The 16,396-nt window shown below is 33.4% G+C and overlaps 1 protein-coding gene across 1 annotated transcript in view; it reads left to right on the top strand.

Annotated features, from left to right (window-relative positions):
• The first annotated feature begins 5,725 nt into the window (after positions 1-5,725).
• LOC142330477 (trypsin 3A1-like) overlaps positions 5,726-16,396 on the top strand; it is a 34,245-nt gene continuing 23,574 nt past the window's right edge. Inside the window, exons 1-2 of the mRNA XM_075375741.1 lie at positions 5,726-5,968; positions 15,952-16,061. Coding sequence (XP_075231856.1) covers positions 5,920-5,968; positions 15,952-16,061 — 159 coding nt within the window. The 5' untranslated portion in view covers positions 5,726-5,919. The remainder of the gene's footprint in view (positions 5,969-15,951; positions 16,062-16,396) is intronic.

Genomic DNA, 16,396 nt, shown 5'->3' with positions numbered 1-16,396 from the left:
AGGCATAGACCTGAATCTACCAGGCCAAACCCAGCCAATCTACCTGAGAGCCCCGTGACCGGTAAGAAACTGAGTTACGTACTCGTTAGGGGAAACCAGCTAGCCTCATATATTTCATCCCATCTAACCTGCCATATATCAACCATCTTGCTTGATATTCCAAATCTTTTCGGAAGTCAACTATCCAACTTCCTAGAAATGTACTGCTCCTGTCTCTCAAGAGCTAGAATATCATCCGGTTTCATTCTCGCAATCACCAAGACTGGCTCCCATGAAATCGTCCATTGCCCTCAATAGTATATCTCTATAACTATGGAATTTCATCTATCCGCTCAAACTGGTACAGCATACAACATAATTGCTTTGCACACGCCCTTGTACAGGATGCTAAAATTGAGACCCCAATCTGGATTGACCACACCTCAGATCCCAAAAAAGGCGGTATTGGCCTTTTCTGTGATGTATTGAAGGTGCCTGTTAAATTCAGATTTCTCTTCAAGATACATCCCAAGGTACTTCTGAATCTGAGTGTACTTTATTTGATGGCCTGACATTGATACTCAAACTTACCGACTCTCCGCCAAACTGCCTTTTAAGAGCATCATCATGGTCTCTGCGCTGAAAGTCATCTTGTGTTGATGAGCCCACAGCTCGAGCACCCTGCATGCATGAGTGGCCTGTGCTCGACCTCCCTCCATGAGCATCCTTCGACCAGCAGGAGCCTGTTGTCTACATAGGCCACAAGACATCTATTGGGCAACCTTAGCCGTAGAAGAGTCAAACTCAATCACCCACAAGCAAAGTTTATTAGTATTATACGTTAAAAACAAGTTACATTCCCAACAAAAACTGTTAACAGAAAAATAAACAGCTGAAAATAGAAAGACAAATTAGAGAAGCAGTTATTTTTATAGCATTTAAAAGTAATATTTAATTTGGATGAAACAGAATTGACTAATTTAGAAAGGTTTTTACTTTCTGATAGTTTGAAGACAACAAACTTGAATTATAAAGAACATAGCTATTAAATAAAACAGGAGTTGCTTTGTTATCAATATAATTGATAACGTAAATGCCTCAGCATGGTATAATTCCTAAATATGATTATAGCATTGTGACATCTGGTCAAAGTGTTAATACTAAATTAGTCTTTATTATAGAAATAATAATGTAAAATTGTATAAAGTTAAAATTATTTCATCCTTTGATAAGAATGAACATGTAAAATTTTGATCCTTGTTTTATGATACAGAGTAGTGTCATTGGTTTCTTGCTTTTCTTATTGTTATTATTACTTCTAATTCCTTATTTTCACCTGAATTAAAATCTTGAACCATTCATTCAATCCCTCTGCAGATGACACACAACTATAACTATATCTGAAGATTGTTTAAAAAGAATTTAAAATTCTATAAGAACAGTTAAAAACGTATTCACTGTTTAGACTATATTACAGGTTTTTTTTTTTTTTTTAACAGGTAACATTACAAATAACTGGGATAGAATTTCCATTTATGATAACAATGGTACTTCACTTGTCCAAAAAGCAAAATTTTTACGTGTTTTAATGACATTTCACTTGAGATGATCATATTGATTTGATTTGTAACAAATAATACTGTACAGTTCTGGGTCCTATTTTATTCGATTTTAAAGGTAAGAAACCATAACGAAATCACCAATTTTCCCCCTTAATTAATGCTCTAAAAATTTCAGTACAACCTCATTTCACCGAAATAGCTGAAATTCGAGTGAAACATTTCACTAGCCGTAATTCGCAAACAAAACATTATAGGACAAACAAGGTGTGTAAATAAAGTATTGAGACTAGTTTTTTTTTTGGCAGCCAAAGAGGCAACACTATAAACTTACTAGTAGACATACGCTTATGAACAGCTGTTTTATATTAGGTATTAATATTTTTAGTCTATTGTTGCCACGTGAGACGTAAACAAACTTTTCGGGAAACGAAACTTTGTTGCGCGTTTCAAAAATGAATGATGCTAATTATGAGCAATGTTGTGCAATCAAGTTGTGTTAAACTCTGTGATAATGCTACTGAAACTTTTCAAAATTGAAAAGGGCATATGGAGATAACGCTCTGTCACGAGCCCACGCTTTTAGGTGGTTCGCATTATCAGATGCGGACGATCCAACCCACCGGGTTGGTCTAGTGGTAAACGCGTCTTCCCAAATCAGCTGATTTGGAAGTCGAGAGTTCCAGCGTTCAAGTCCTAGTAAAGCCAGTTATTTTTACACGGATTTGAATACTAGATTGTGGATACCGGTGTTCTTTGGTGGTTGGGTTTCAATTAACCACACATCTCAGGAATGGTCGAACTGAGAATGTACAAGACTACACTTCATTTACATTGATACATATCATCCTCTGAAGAATTATCTAAACTAGTTACCGGAGGCTAAACAGGAAAAAGAAAGAAAAGATGCGGACGATCCATGCTCTGGAAGACCGTTAACATCAAAAAGTGACGAGAATGTTGAGCGAATCAGAGGCTTGATACAGTAAGACTGGTGATTAACTATCAGAGAGATTGCAGAACAATTTAATTTGAACCATCCACAGTTTATAAAATTTTGACAAACGGATTGACATGAAAAAATTTGTGCAAAATTGGTTTGAAAAACCTCACTTTTGTACAGAAAAGCAACAGGGTGGAACTGTGCCACGATCTTCTAGCCCTAATTGAAACTGATCCTGATTTTCTAAAAAATGTTATTACTGGTGATAAATCTTGGGTTTTGAGTACGACCCAAAAACAAAACGCCAGAGCAATGAGTGGCACTCTTCAAACTCACCACGTTCCAAAAAAGCAAAAATGAACAAATAAAAAATCAAAGCCATGGCAATTTCTTTCTTCGTTAGTAATGGCATTGCCCATAAGGAGTTTTTGCCTACAGGACAGACTGTATATCAGTAAGTTTACCGACAAATTCTTGAAAGACTGCGGACAAGAGTTGCCCACGTGAGACCAGCCATCAAAGACACTGCACTCCCAATTAATAAGTTTTTGACAAAGAAAAACATTCCTGTAGTTCCTCAACCACCTGACTTGAATCCCTGTGACTTTTTCTTGTACCCGACTTTAAAAAACATCTGGACATTTTGGAACAGAAGAAAAAAGTAACCTATCATCTGAAGGATATTCGCGTTTCTAGGTTCCAACGCTGCTATGAAGAGTGGGAAAGCCACTCGAATTGTTGCATGGCGTCCCATGGGAACTATTTCAAAGGTGATAAGAGTCCCAGTATAAAAAGTTTTTCTGAACCAGTCTCATTACTTTCATTTACAAACCTTGTATGTTTATATGAATTTTTCCATTATTTTCATGAGTAGAAAAGGTTATGAAAGTGCAATTTTCTCAGAATTAAATTCTCTATCAATTTAACGAATAAGTTTTTTTTGTTTATTGGCAATTTAACAGTTATTTTACACCAAATCTAAAAATCTTTTTTCAATATAATTCTTTTTGTGTATTACACCCTATTAGATAGAAAACAAGGGTGATGCAGTTCTGGGGCTCATTTAAAAAAAATTTCAGATCAAAAAAAATAAGAAACCATTAAATTCGTACATTGGTGCGAGTGGTGGTAGAGTCTCGGCCTTTCATCCGGAGGTCCCGGGTTTGAATTCAGGTCAGACATGGCATTTTCACACGCTATAAAATTGTAATTTCAGCGGTGGAGGAGAAATCTGGGCGAAATTTTTCACTAAACGTTACTCACTAACGAAGCGTTTTCGCACCCAAGTTTATATGAACTTGCGAGCGAAGTTCATATTCATGAACTTAATGCGAGAAATACGCCCTTGAAGTTAGCAAAATTCTCTCGGGACACTATACATAAGAATATATATAAAAATTATGTTAAATTTAATTATTTCACTGAGTATCCGCCTTTTTTCTGTGAAAAAATATATTATTACGCAATTTTCAAAAGGTAAACATCGCAAGAATTACAAAGCACATATGTAAAGCTGGGAATTTTACAACAAGGCTTACAAATAAAATTGGTATATGCAAGTCAAAATGTATTACCTTCATTGAGTGCTGGCGTTCCTTTTTATTTTCAAGCAGATAATCAAAAGTTAATGGAAGGTAACGATTAAATACAGTAAATAATGGAATCTGAAATTACAGCAGAAATTATTTATTTTTAAATGTTAAAACAAAATAAAACTATTTTAAAAAAAGAGGGTGAACGCCATCTACTTCGCAAGAAATAACAGGATTTCCAAGGTTACTGTCATCAGAAAAATTATCATAATCATCAGCCCGTTACCTGAATCACTACACCACGATTTATTTGTAATGTGAGAATATATTCATGACTTGTCTAGATTCACTATCGGCCTATTCAGTTCTAAATAGTTTCATGGCAGTCGGATACTGAATATGCTTAAACCTTATGTCATGTTTTCTGTGAGAACCTTCCTGTTATTTTCGGGTTTTCTCCACGTAAAGTCCATTTCGTTTATTATTTTTCTCACACTAGTTTCTTTTTCTGGCTAACCAATGGTACCTTTAAGCGCTAAAATGATCTTTTTCACCGTCGGCAATTGTTTATGAATTTCGTGAAATTGGTTTGTAATCTGTCTCACTATACTCTTATCAAAGTCATTTAGTCCCGTTGCAGGCTTTTCACACGAGTTGCATTTTATTGAAACAGAGAACGAAATCTCTACCAGATTTTCGGCTAATTTTACTGGCAACCGCTTTTTCTCTTAACTCGCGCTTTTGGTTTGGTATCGTGACACCCCATTCGTAGCTGCTATCCTTTTTTCACATTCTTTAATGTGGATCAGTTGTTTATGTTCCTTCTCCAACTTTGGAAATTGATCACTTTTTTGTTTCACTAACTTATACACACTAATTATTTCCCAGTACTGACGTTTTTGTTTTTTATGGTACACTTAAGTTCACTCGTAATTATAAATAACAAATGATACACAGCCGATTATAAAACGTGATTAACTTTTCTCAATCAAAACTCGAATAAAAAGAAACGGAATTTGAAAAAAATGTTACAGGATCAACAAATACAAGACAACTGGTTAATTTGATAATATTCAAGCATTCAACAACGTAGAATTGTGAGTAATTATTTATTTTTAAATTGGCCTAGCTGTATTAGAAAACTATGAACAAATAGCAAAGAATATAGCTGTAATGTTTCTTGATATAATTCTAAGAATGGGGACACATTTCCTGAGTTATAATATGTACTTGGCTTGTCCAAGTTTATTTTAACAACAATTAAAATCACGATAGATTATAAACTACGTTTTATGTCAAGCAATTATAATGTTATTTCATTTAGCGTTTGTCTGCTGACGTAATTATAATATTTGTATAGAATACGCTTACATTTTTAAAATATTTGTAAACGTACCATAACATTTCTTTTTATCTCAAAATACTTAATCACTTATAAAGTATAAACAGCAGAATTAGAAAATATTTTCAAATATTCCATAATACCATCCATTAAAATAAAGTAATAATTTGTATTTACAAGATGTAGTTTGCTTATGCGTGAGAAAAATAAACTGCATGTTTTCAGTTTGGATTACAGGCTCCATACGAGCCGTCGTAGTTCAAAATTCTTTGCGGCAGATTCATTGTACTCGCTCGTCAAAGAATAACTTATCGTTAATTTTGGATTTTGTTTGGCGGTTAAAATAATCAGCTGGTTCAATTCACTGAAGTAACATTCTTTTTGCTATATGTATGTGGTCGAACATTGTTATCAAATTAGTTAAATTACAGTATGTTGCTTTTTTATCATATTACTTTTCTAATACTAATCATCAATGTAGCTTAACAGCCATTTATTTATTATTTTATGTTTAATTTATGTAAATTTAAGTGTAGGGTGCTAGTATGAAGCCATCTTACAGTCATGGACTTTTATTTTCATTTGATTCTTTTAGTATTTCTGGTTAGTTCAGGTAATGAAAAAATACTGAATTGATTATTATTACTTTAATAATAAGCCTATCAAAATGGGACAGTTAATGAATGTAGTTAATAACTACTTCGAGATAGTTAACTACTTAGTGTATGTTAACCTAACAAAATATTAATTTATAGTATTCTAAGATTGTTGTGTAATATTATTCAAAGTATTTTTAAGTGATATTAATTTTTTTAAACAAAAAAAAAATTTCAAGAATAAGTTGTCAACCATGCTGACAAATTGTCAGTTTGGTTATCTAATCTTCTGGTTTCGTAAATGTTATTTGCTAAATCTAATGGTTAATGTGATTGTTTGCTCATTTAATTGCACTTTTATTCAGGCCTAATTTTCTCCAGTGGATTAAAATTTATATACTTTATGTTACTATATTGATAAAGTATGTTATCCTTTTTAATCTTTACTTAGAACTAGCAGTTAGTGATGCTAAAGAACAGTTTAAATCCGGAATAACAGTGCAAGGTGGAAAGATAAAGATGCTGCGATTTGCTGATGATTTAGTAATTCTAGAATGAAGTCCTATGCAAGAACTACCACTGAAAATAAACAAGAACAAAACAAAAGTAATGTAATGTAGTAAAAATAAAGTTCTGTATCACTGAATATAAAAGTAGGACAAGAAAAGAGTATGCTAGAATTTTGTTATTTGGGAATTAAAATTACCAGAGATGGAGGAAGCGGGAGTAATTTAAAATGGTGAAGAGGACAGACGAAATGAGTTTACAGTCAAAAATGTAATTTTCTTACATCAGAAATTAATTTAAACAATAGGAGAGCATTTTTGAAAGTATATATGTTTGGACCGTAGCTTTATGTGGAAGTGAAACTTACACGATTGCAGTTCCTGGGAAGAAAAGATTAAAAGCTTTTGAAATGTGTGCTATAGGAGAATGTTAAAAATCAGATGGGTGCATAAGTGATAAATGAAGAGGTGTTGCGGCAGATTGATGAAGAAGAAGCATTTGGAAAAATATAGCTAAAAGAAGAGACAGACTTATAAGGCACATCTTAAAACATCGTGGAATATTTTGATATTGGAGGGACAGGTAGATGGGAAAAATTGTGCAGGCAGGCAACATTTGGTATACGTAAATCAAATTGTTAGGGATGTAGGGAGTATACCAAAATGAAACGACTGGCACTAATAGGAAATCTTGGAGAGCTGCATCAAACCAGTCAAATGACTGAAGACAAAAAGTATGTAATGTGAATTTTGTTGAAAATTTTGATTTTTTTTTAATATATATATATTTTAAAATAATTTATTCGGGTAAAATTGAATGAAAAATAAAAAATTTGAAAAACTCTACCAGTTGGTAAATTATGAATTAATAACAAATTAATTCTAATGTTTATGAAATCAGTTTATTACTTTTTGTTTGTATAAAAATAGCTGTTGTTCTGATTTACATTAAACATTTTTTAAAGAAAACTGTTAGGGTAAGTTTTCATTTAATAAAATTAAATTTCTAATTAATAAAATTTTGTAAGTTTGTTAGAAAATTAAAAATATACAAACCACAAAATATTTCTGAATATATCAACTAAGAAGCAGGAACTATCTGAATGATCATATTGGTTGTAAATGTATTATTTTCTATGCTGAGAAAATGTTTTCCTCGCATTATTATGCTTAATTTTATATTGTTTTGTACTGTATTACAGAATGGGGAGGAATTTTTTCTTCAGCCGTAGCCCTTTTAGTTAAAAATCAGAAAATATATGTAGGGTAATTCTTAAGTCCTTCCCTCCTCTTTTGCCAATTTGGTATTCTTGATATTAAAGTCATGTCTAAGAAAACATTTCTCCAAAATTTTTAATATAGAGAAAATAAAGCTGTGTCTTTAATGATTGATTATTGTACAAAGGTGTAGAAGTAGGACTAACAAAGGAAATTAACAGAAACACCATTAGTGGAGAGAAAGATTTATATATATATATATATATATATATATATATATATATAAATATTTTTTTAAAGTAAAATATATTTAAACTTAATTTGAACCATTTTGTTAACTAAAGTTTTTACGCCTTTTGGTTCAGTAATTCATTCATGTTTCTTTTTCTGTTAATGTATGTGTTTTATATTTAATGTAATGCTAAGAATGGACATATTATGGAAAAAAGTAGTTTTAAGAATTTTATTTGCTGTGTTTTTTCTGTAACACTAACGCAGCATTTAAACTGTGTAAGAAGTACAGAGTTGTTTAATTGTGCAACATTATGAGAGTTCAATAATTAGAAACAAATGACTGTAGAAAAATGATTTAGTCAACACATACAGTGAAATATACACATATTACAGTTTATTTTTTATATACATATACACATATTATACAGTGAAATTAAGACTACTTTTCAGCATAACATTTAGGCACTTGTTCTTCTGTTTATAAAAGTAGTAAAGAATTGTTCATCTTGGTACCTGATGCATTCTTGATTTGCGCATCATTGCCAAACATAGTGCCTTGTAAAAATTATTTAACAGGACCAAACACTAAAAACACAGCTGATTGTGCAAGTTCAGGATTGTGAGGTGAGTATAGCAACACCTCTCAACCCAACTTTTGAATAGCGTCTTTTGTGTTAAGAGGTATGGAGGGAGCATTACCCCCCGACAAGAATTAAAAAAAAAAGCGACAAGAATTACGCCTTTTGAGAGAGAACTGGTATATTTCTTCCTTATTGCAGGTTTCACTTTATTTTCTAGCATGTCAGAATAATATTTAATGTTGGTTATAGGTTGTACTTGCAAATAATTGCAATAATTTGGGCCGTTATAGTCCCAAAACAATGTAAATATCACTTTACTGGCTGATGTGTAGATTTTAAATTGTTTCCTGATGGGCAAACTTGGATGTTCCATTCCATATTCTGACATTGCGATTCCGGCTCAAAATGATGGATTAAAGTTTCATTCTAAGTTAATATGAAATCTAACAATGCATATTATCTTTTGCCAAGCTTTATTTAAGGAATATACAAATATGAATTCAGGTGTCAATAATTTTGAGTCGATTGCCTCAGCCCACCTTGAATATGATTTGCGGTAATTTAGCTTATCATAAATAATGGAATGGACAGTCTTGATACTCCCACTCTAAATTTTAGAACTTTCTCAAATTTTTATTTATCTGTCCTTGTGAATTTGATCATTAATGTGATTTTTCAAAGTATGAGTATTCCGCTATGTGAAAATCTGTGAGATTTAATCTTTTTAATCCACTTATGAACTCCCTGTATGAATCATGAGACCTTGCCATTGGTAAGGAGGCTAGAGTGCTCAGTGATACAGAGTAGCTGGACCGAAGTTGCAACCATGTCGGAGATGTATCTTTTGAGAGCCAGACTAAGGAATGATTCCTGAAAGAGGGCAACAGCTCTTTCAGTAGTTGTTAAGGGCATAGGTCAGGACGACTTAAATGGCCATATCAACAATACTCAGTCCTCTGCGTAATGTGCAGCTGAAAGCAATGGAAAACTATAGCTGCTTTTTTTTCCAAGAAAATGTAACTCTCTTCATTTTCATATAGCAGTGATGGAGGCATCTTCCTTGGTAAAATATTCCAGAGGTAAACAAGTCCCCCGTTCAGAACTCAGGGTGGGGACTACTAAGGAAGGGGTCACCAGAAAATTAAAAAATAACATGCTGTGAGTCTGAACGTGGAATGTTAGAAGTCTAAAAAAGGTTGGTAGGTTAGAAGATTTAAAGAGGGAAATGGATAAGATAAATGTAGATGTTGTAGGAATTAGCAAGGTTCGGTGGGAAGAGGAAAACGACTTTTGGTCAGGTGATTTTGGAATAATCAACTCAGCTTCAAATAATGGGCAGGCAGGAGTAGGTTTCGTAATGAACAAGAAGGTAGGGGATAGAGTAGAGTATTTCAAAATGCATAGCAATAGAATCATTGTAATAAGGATAAAATCAAAACCTAGACCGACAACGATTGTTAACGTCTATATGCCTACAAGTGCCCATGTTGATGATGAGGTAGAGTGTGTATATGAAGAAATTGATGAAGCAATTAAACACATAAAAGGAGATGAAAATTTGATAATAGTTGGAATGCAAGCATTGGAAAAGGTAAGGAAGGAAATATAGTGGGTGAATACAGGCTGGGCAAAAGGAATGAAAGAAGGGACCGACTTATAGAGTTTTGCACAAAGTATAATTTAGTAATTGCCAACACCCAATTTAAAAATCATAATAGAAGAATATACACATGGAAAAAGCCAGACGATACTGCAAGGTATCAGACAGATTATATCATGGTTAAGCAAAGATTTAGAAATCAACTCGTCGACTGCAAAACTTACCCTGGAGCAGACATTGATAGTGATCATAATTTAGTGTTAATGAAATGTAGATTGAGGTTTAAAAACTTGAAGAAAAGGTGTCAGATGAATCGTTGGAATTTAGAGAAGCTTGATGAAGAGGAGGTAAAGAAGATTTTTGAGGGGACATCGCCAGAAATCTGAGTAAAAAAGATTTTTTTTTTTTTGTCTTCAGTCATTTGACTAGTTTGATGCAGCTCTCCAAGATTCCCTATCTAGTGCTAGTCGTATCATTTCAGTACACCCTCTACATCCTACATCCCCAACAATTTGTTTTACATACTCCAAACGTGGCCTGCCTACACAATTTTTCCCTTCTACCTGTCCTTCCAATATTAAAGCGACTATTCCAGGATGCCTTAGTATGTGGCCTATAAGTCTGTCTCTTCTTTTAACTATATTTTTCCAAATGCTTCTTTCTTCATCTATTTGCCGCAATACCTCTTCATTTGTGCACCACATTTCAAAAGCTTCTAATCTTTTCTTCTCAGATACTCCGATTGTCCAAGTTTCACTTCCATATAAAGCGACACTCCAAACATACACTTTCAAAAATCTTTTCCTGAGATTTAAATTAATTTTTGATGTAAACAAATTATATTTCTTACTGAAGGCTCGTTTAGCTTGTGCTATTCTGCATTTTATATCGCTCCTGCTTCGTCCATCTTTAGTAATTTTACTTCCCAAATAACAAAATTCTTCTATCTCCATAATCTTTTCTCCTCCTTTTTTCACATTCAGTGGTCCATCTTTGTTATTTCTACTACATTTCATTACTTTTGTTTTGTTCTTGTTTATTTTCATGCGATAGTTCTTGCGTAGGACTTCATCTATGCCGTTCATTGTTTCTTTTAAATCCTTTTTACTCTCGGCTAGAATTACTATATCATCAGCAAATCATAGCATCTTTATCTTTTCACCTTGTACTGTTACTCCGAATCTAAATTGTTCTTTAACATCATTAACTGCTAGTTCCATGTAAAGATTAAAAAGTAATAGAGATAGGGAACATCCTTGTCGGACTCCCTTTCTTATTAGGGCTTCTTTCTTATGTTCTTCAATTGTTATTGTTGCTGTTTGGTTCCTGTACATGTTAGCAATTGTTCTGCTATCTCTGTATTTGAACCCTAATTTTTTTAAAATGCTGAACATTTTATTCCAATCTACGTTATCGAAAGCCTTTTCTAGGTCTATAAACGCCAAGTATGTTGGTTTGTTTTTCTTTAATCTTCCTTCTACTATTAATTTGAGGCCTAAAATTGCTTCCCTTGTCCCTATACTTTTCCTGAAACCAAATTGGTCTTCTCCTAACACTTCTTCCACTCTCCTCTCAATTCTTCTGTATAAAATTCTAGTTAAGATTTTTGATGCATGACTAGTTAAACTAATTGTTCTATATTCATCACATTTATCTGCCCCTGCTTTCTTTGGTATCATAACTATAACACTTTTTTTGAAGTCTGACGGAAATTCCCCTTTTTCATAAATATTACACACCAGTTTGTATAATCTATCAATCGCTTCCTCACCTGCACTGCGCAGTAATTCTACAGGTATTCCGTCTATTCCAGGAGTCTTTCTGCCATTTAAATCTTTTAATGCTCTCTTAAATTCAGATCTCAGTATTGTTTCTCCCATTTCATCCTCCTCAACTTCCTCTTCTTCCTCTATAAAACCATTTTCTAATTTATTTCCTCCGTATAACTCTTCAATATATTCCACCCATCTATCGACTTTACATTTCGTATTATATATTGGTGTACCATCTTTGTTTAACACATTATTAGATTTTAATTTATGTACCCCAAAATTTTCCTTAACTTTCCTGTATGCTCCGTCTATTTTACCAATGTTCATTTCTCTTTCCACTTCTGAACACTTTTCTTTAATCCACTCTTCTTTCGCCAGTTTGCACTTCCTATTTATAACATTTCTTAATTGCCGATAGTTCCTTTTACTTTCTTCATCATTAGCATTCTTATATTTTCTACGTTCATCCATCAGCTGCAATATATCGTCTGAAACCCAAGGTTTTCTACCAGTTCTCTTTATTCCGCCTAAGTTTGCTTCTGCTGATTTAAGAATTTCCTTTTTAACATTCTCCCATTCTTCTTCTACATTTTCTACCTTATCTTTTTTACTCAGACCTCTTGCGATGTCCTCCTCAAAAATCTTCTTTACCTCCTCTTCCTCAAGCTTCTCTAAATTCCACCGATTCATCCGACAACTTTTCTTCAGGTTTTTAAACCCCAATCTACATTTCATTACCACCAAATTATGGTCGCTATCAATGTCTGCTCCAGGGTAAGTTTTGCAGTCAACGAGTTGATTTCTAAATCTTTGCTTAACCATGATATAATCTATCTGATACCTTGCAGTATCGCCTGGCTTTTTCCAAGTGTATATTCTTCTATTATGATTTTTAAATTGGGTGTTGGCAATTACTAAATTATACTTCGTGCAAAACTCTATAAGTCGGTCCCCTCTTTCATTCCTTCTGCCCAGCCCGTATTCACCCACTATATTTCCTTCCTTGCCTTTTCCAATGCTTGCATTCCAATCTCCAACTATTATTAAATTTTCATCTCCTTTTACGTGTTTAATTGCTTCATCAATCTCTTCGTATACACACTCTACCTCATCATCATCATGGGCGCTTGTAGGCATATAAACGTTAACAATCGTTGTCGGTTTAGGTTTTGATTTTATCCTTATTACAATGATTCTATCGCTATGCGTTTTGAAATACTCCACTCTCCTCCCTATTTTCTTGTTCATCACGAAACCTACTCCTGCCTGCCCATTATTTGACGCTGAGTTAATTACTCTAAAATCACCTGACCAAAAGTCGCCTTCCTCTTCCCACCTAACCTCACTAATTCCTACTATATCCACATTCACCCTATCCATTTCCCTTTTTAAATTTTCTAGCCTACCAACCTTTTTTAAGCTTCTAACATTCCACGCTCCGACTCGTAGAATGTTATTTTTTAATTTTCTGTTGACCCCTTCCTTAGTAGTCCCCACCCGGAGATCTGAACGGGGGACTATTTTACCTCCGGAATATTTTACCAAGGAAGGCACCTCCATTATTGCTATGTGAAAATGCAGAGAGCCACATTTTCTTGGAAAAAAAGCAGCTGTAGTTTTCCATTGCTTTCAGCTGCGCAGTACTCAGAGGACTGAGTGATGTTTATACGGCCATTTAAGTCATTGTGACTCACGCCCCTAACAACTACTGAAAGAGCTGCTGCCCTCTTTCAGGAATCATTCCTTAGTCTGGCTCTCAACAGATACCTCTCCGATATGGTTGCACCTTCGGTCCAGCTACTCTGTATCCCTGAGCACTCAAGCCCCCTCACCAACGGCAAGGTCTCATGATTCATAGAGGAGGAAAAAAGATAAGGTAGAAAAGGTAGAAGAAGAATGGGAGAATGTTAAAAAGGAAATTCCTAAGTCAGCAGAAGCGAACGTAGGCAGAAGAAAGAGAACTGGTAGAAAACCTTAGATTTTGAACGTAGAAAATATGCTAGTGCTGAAGCAAGTAAAAGGAACTATCGACAATTAAGAAATACTATAAACAGGAAGAGCAAACTAGCAAAAGAAGAGTAGATTAAAAAAAAGTGTTCAGAAGTGGTAAGAGAAATGAATATTGGTAAAATAGACTGAGCATACAGGAAAGTTAAGGAAAATTTTGGGGTACATAAATTAAAATCTTATAATGTGTTAAACAAAGATGGTACACTGATTTATAATACGAAAGGCAAAATCAATAGGTGGGTGAAATATATTGAAGAGTTATACGGAGGAAATAAATTAGAAAATGGTTTTATAGAGGAAGAAGAGGAAGTTGAGGAGGATGAAAGAGGAGAAACAATACTGAGATCTGAGTTTAAGAGAGCATTAAACGATTTGAATGGCAGAAAGGCTCCTGGACTAGATGGAATACCTGTAGAGTTACTGCGCAGTGCCGGTGAGGAAGCGATTAATAGATTATACAAACTGATGTATAATATTTATGAAAAAGGGGAAGTTCTGTCATACTTCAAAAAGAATGTTATAGTCATGATATCAAAGAGAGCAGGAGCAGATAAATGTGAAGAATACAGAACAATTAGCTTAACAAGCCATGCATCAAAAATCTTAACTAGAATTCTTTACAGAAGAATTGAGAGGAGACTGGAAGAAGTGTTAGGAGAAAACCAGTTTGGTTTTAGAAAAAGAATAGGGACAAAGGAAGCAATTTTAAGCCTCAGATTAATAGTAGAAGGAAGATTAAAGAAAAATAAACCAATGTACTTGGCATTTATAGGCCTAGAAAAGGCATTCGATAACGTAGACTGGAATAAATTGTTCAACATTTAAAAAAAAATTAGGTTTCAAATACAGAGATAGAAGAACAATTGCTAACATTTACAGGAACCAAACAGCAACAGTAATAACTGAAGAACATAAGAAAGAAGCCGTAATAAGAAAGGGAGTCCGACAAGGATGTTCCCTATCTCCGTTACTTTTTAATCTTTACATAGAACTAGCAGTTAATGATGTTAAAGAACAATTTAGATCTGGATTAACAGTTAAAGGTGAAAAGATATAGATGCTATGATTTGCTGATGATATAGTAATTCTAGCTGACAGTAAAAAGGATTTTGAAGGAACAATGAACAGCATGGATGAAGCCCTACGCAAGAACTACCACATGAAAATAAACTAATTAATTGCATGAAAGTAATCTGTTTGGAGCGTCGCTTTATATGGAAGTGAAACTTGGATTTTCAGAGTACCTGAGAAGAAAAGATTAGAAGCTTTTGAAATCTGGTGCTACAGGAGAATGTTAAAAATCAGATGGCTGGATAAAGTGACAAATGAAGAGGTGTTGCGGCAAATCGATGAAGAAGCATTTGGAAAAATATAGTTAAAAGAAGAGACAGATTTATAGGCCACATATTAAGGCATCCTGGAATAGTTGCTTTAATATTGGAGGGACAGGTAGAAGGATAAAATTGTGCAGGCAGGCAATGTTTGGAATATGTAAAACAAATTGTTAGAGCTGTAGGATGTAGGGGGTATACTGAAATGAAACGACTGGCACTAGATAAGGAATCTGGGAGAGCTGCATCAAACCAGTCAAATGACTGAAGACAAAAAAAAATCAACTTACAAAAATTTTGACTGTTACACTTTTTCCCATAGCTTTTTAACATCCCATAGTGAATTTCTGCAGGTTTTAAACCTTAATAAAAAGCAATCACGTTTAGCTAATTTAATTATTAAATAACTAATCTATTTTCAGTTCATTCAACTAATCAATCACTTTTTTAGATAATACAAATTTATCTCATTATGCTGTTCTTCCATTGTACTTGTCTCAAGCAGAACTGACATTTTGAAATAAACAAAAAAGTTACAATAATAAAAATTCTTTTCAAACAGCTGATATTTTCTATATCACAGGTGCCAACTTAAACGTCAGAAAGTTTCAGTTTATGCTATTAAACAGTTTTTCTGTTGTTTTTATTTTAAAGAATGTTGACTTGAGTATGTTATATGCATAATTATATTTTAAAAAAAGGTTTTATTGAGGTGATAATTAAATATGATTTATTCCTTTTGTTTCAGGAAAAGTTTTATCTCAAGAAAATATAAAAATTAAAAGATTACTGGATAAACATGGATCATCATTAATTGTAGGTGGATATCCTGTAACTGAAGGCGACATTCCTTATCAGGTATACCATTCTTCAACCCTTAATTACCTTATGTAAAAGGTTCCTACACTGTCTCAGAGTCATATTAGACCAGATGGTACAAAACTGTAATTCTTTACACTATTGTTTAGTAATTATCACAGTATCTTTTAAAAAATGTCATTTCATAATACATTATTTTGTATTATTTTATTTCTTATTATATTACTGTAGTTCAATTTTATACATTCTTTTTTAAATTACTTATTCAATTATCTGTTTGTAAACGTTAATAAAATATCAAATATTGTGTAATTTATTTCCAAAAATTCTGAATATGGTATTTAGAAAATTCACTTTATAAGCCTTCAGTAAAT

Source organism: Lycorma delicatula, chromosome 9 (assembly GCF_047948215.1).
Source record: "Lycorma delicatula isolate Av1 chromosome 9, ASM4794821v1, whole genome shotgun sequence".
Classification (NCBI taxonomy): domain Eukaryota; kingdom Metazoa; phylum Arthropoda; class Insecta; order Hemiptera; family Fulgoridae; genus Lycorma; species Lycorma delicatula.
This window is presented reverse-complemented; position numbering and strand designations above follow the sequence as displayed.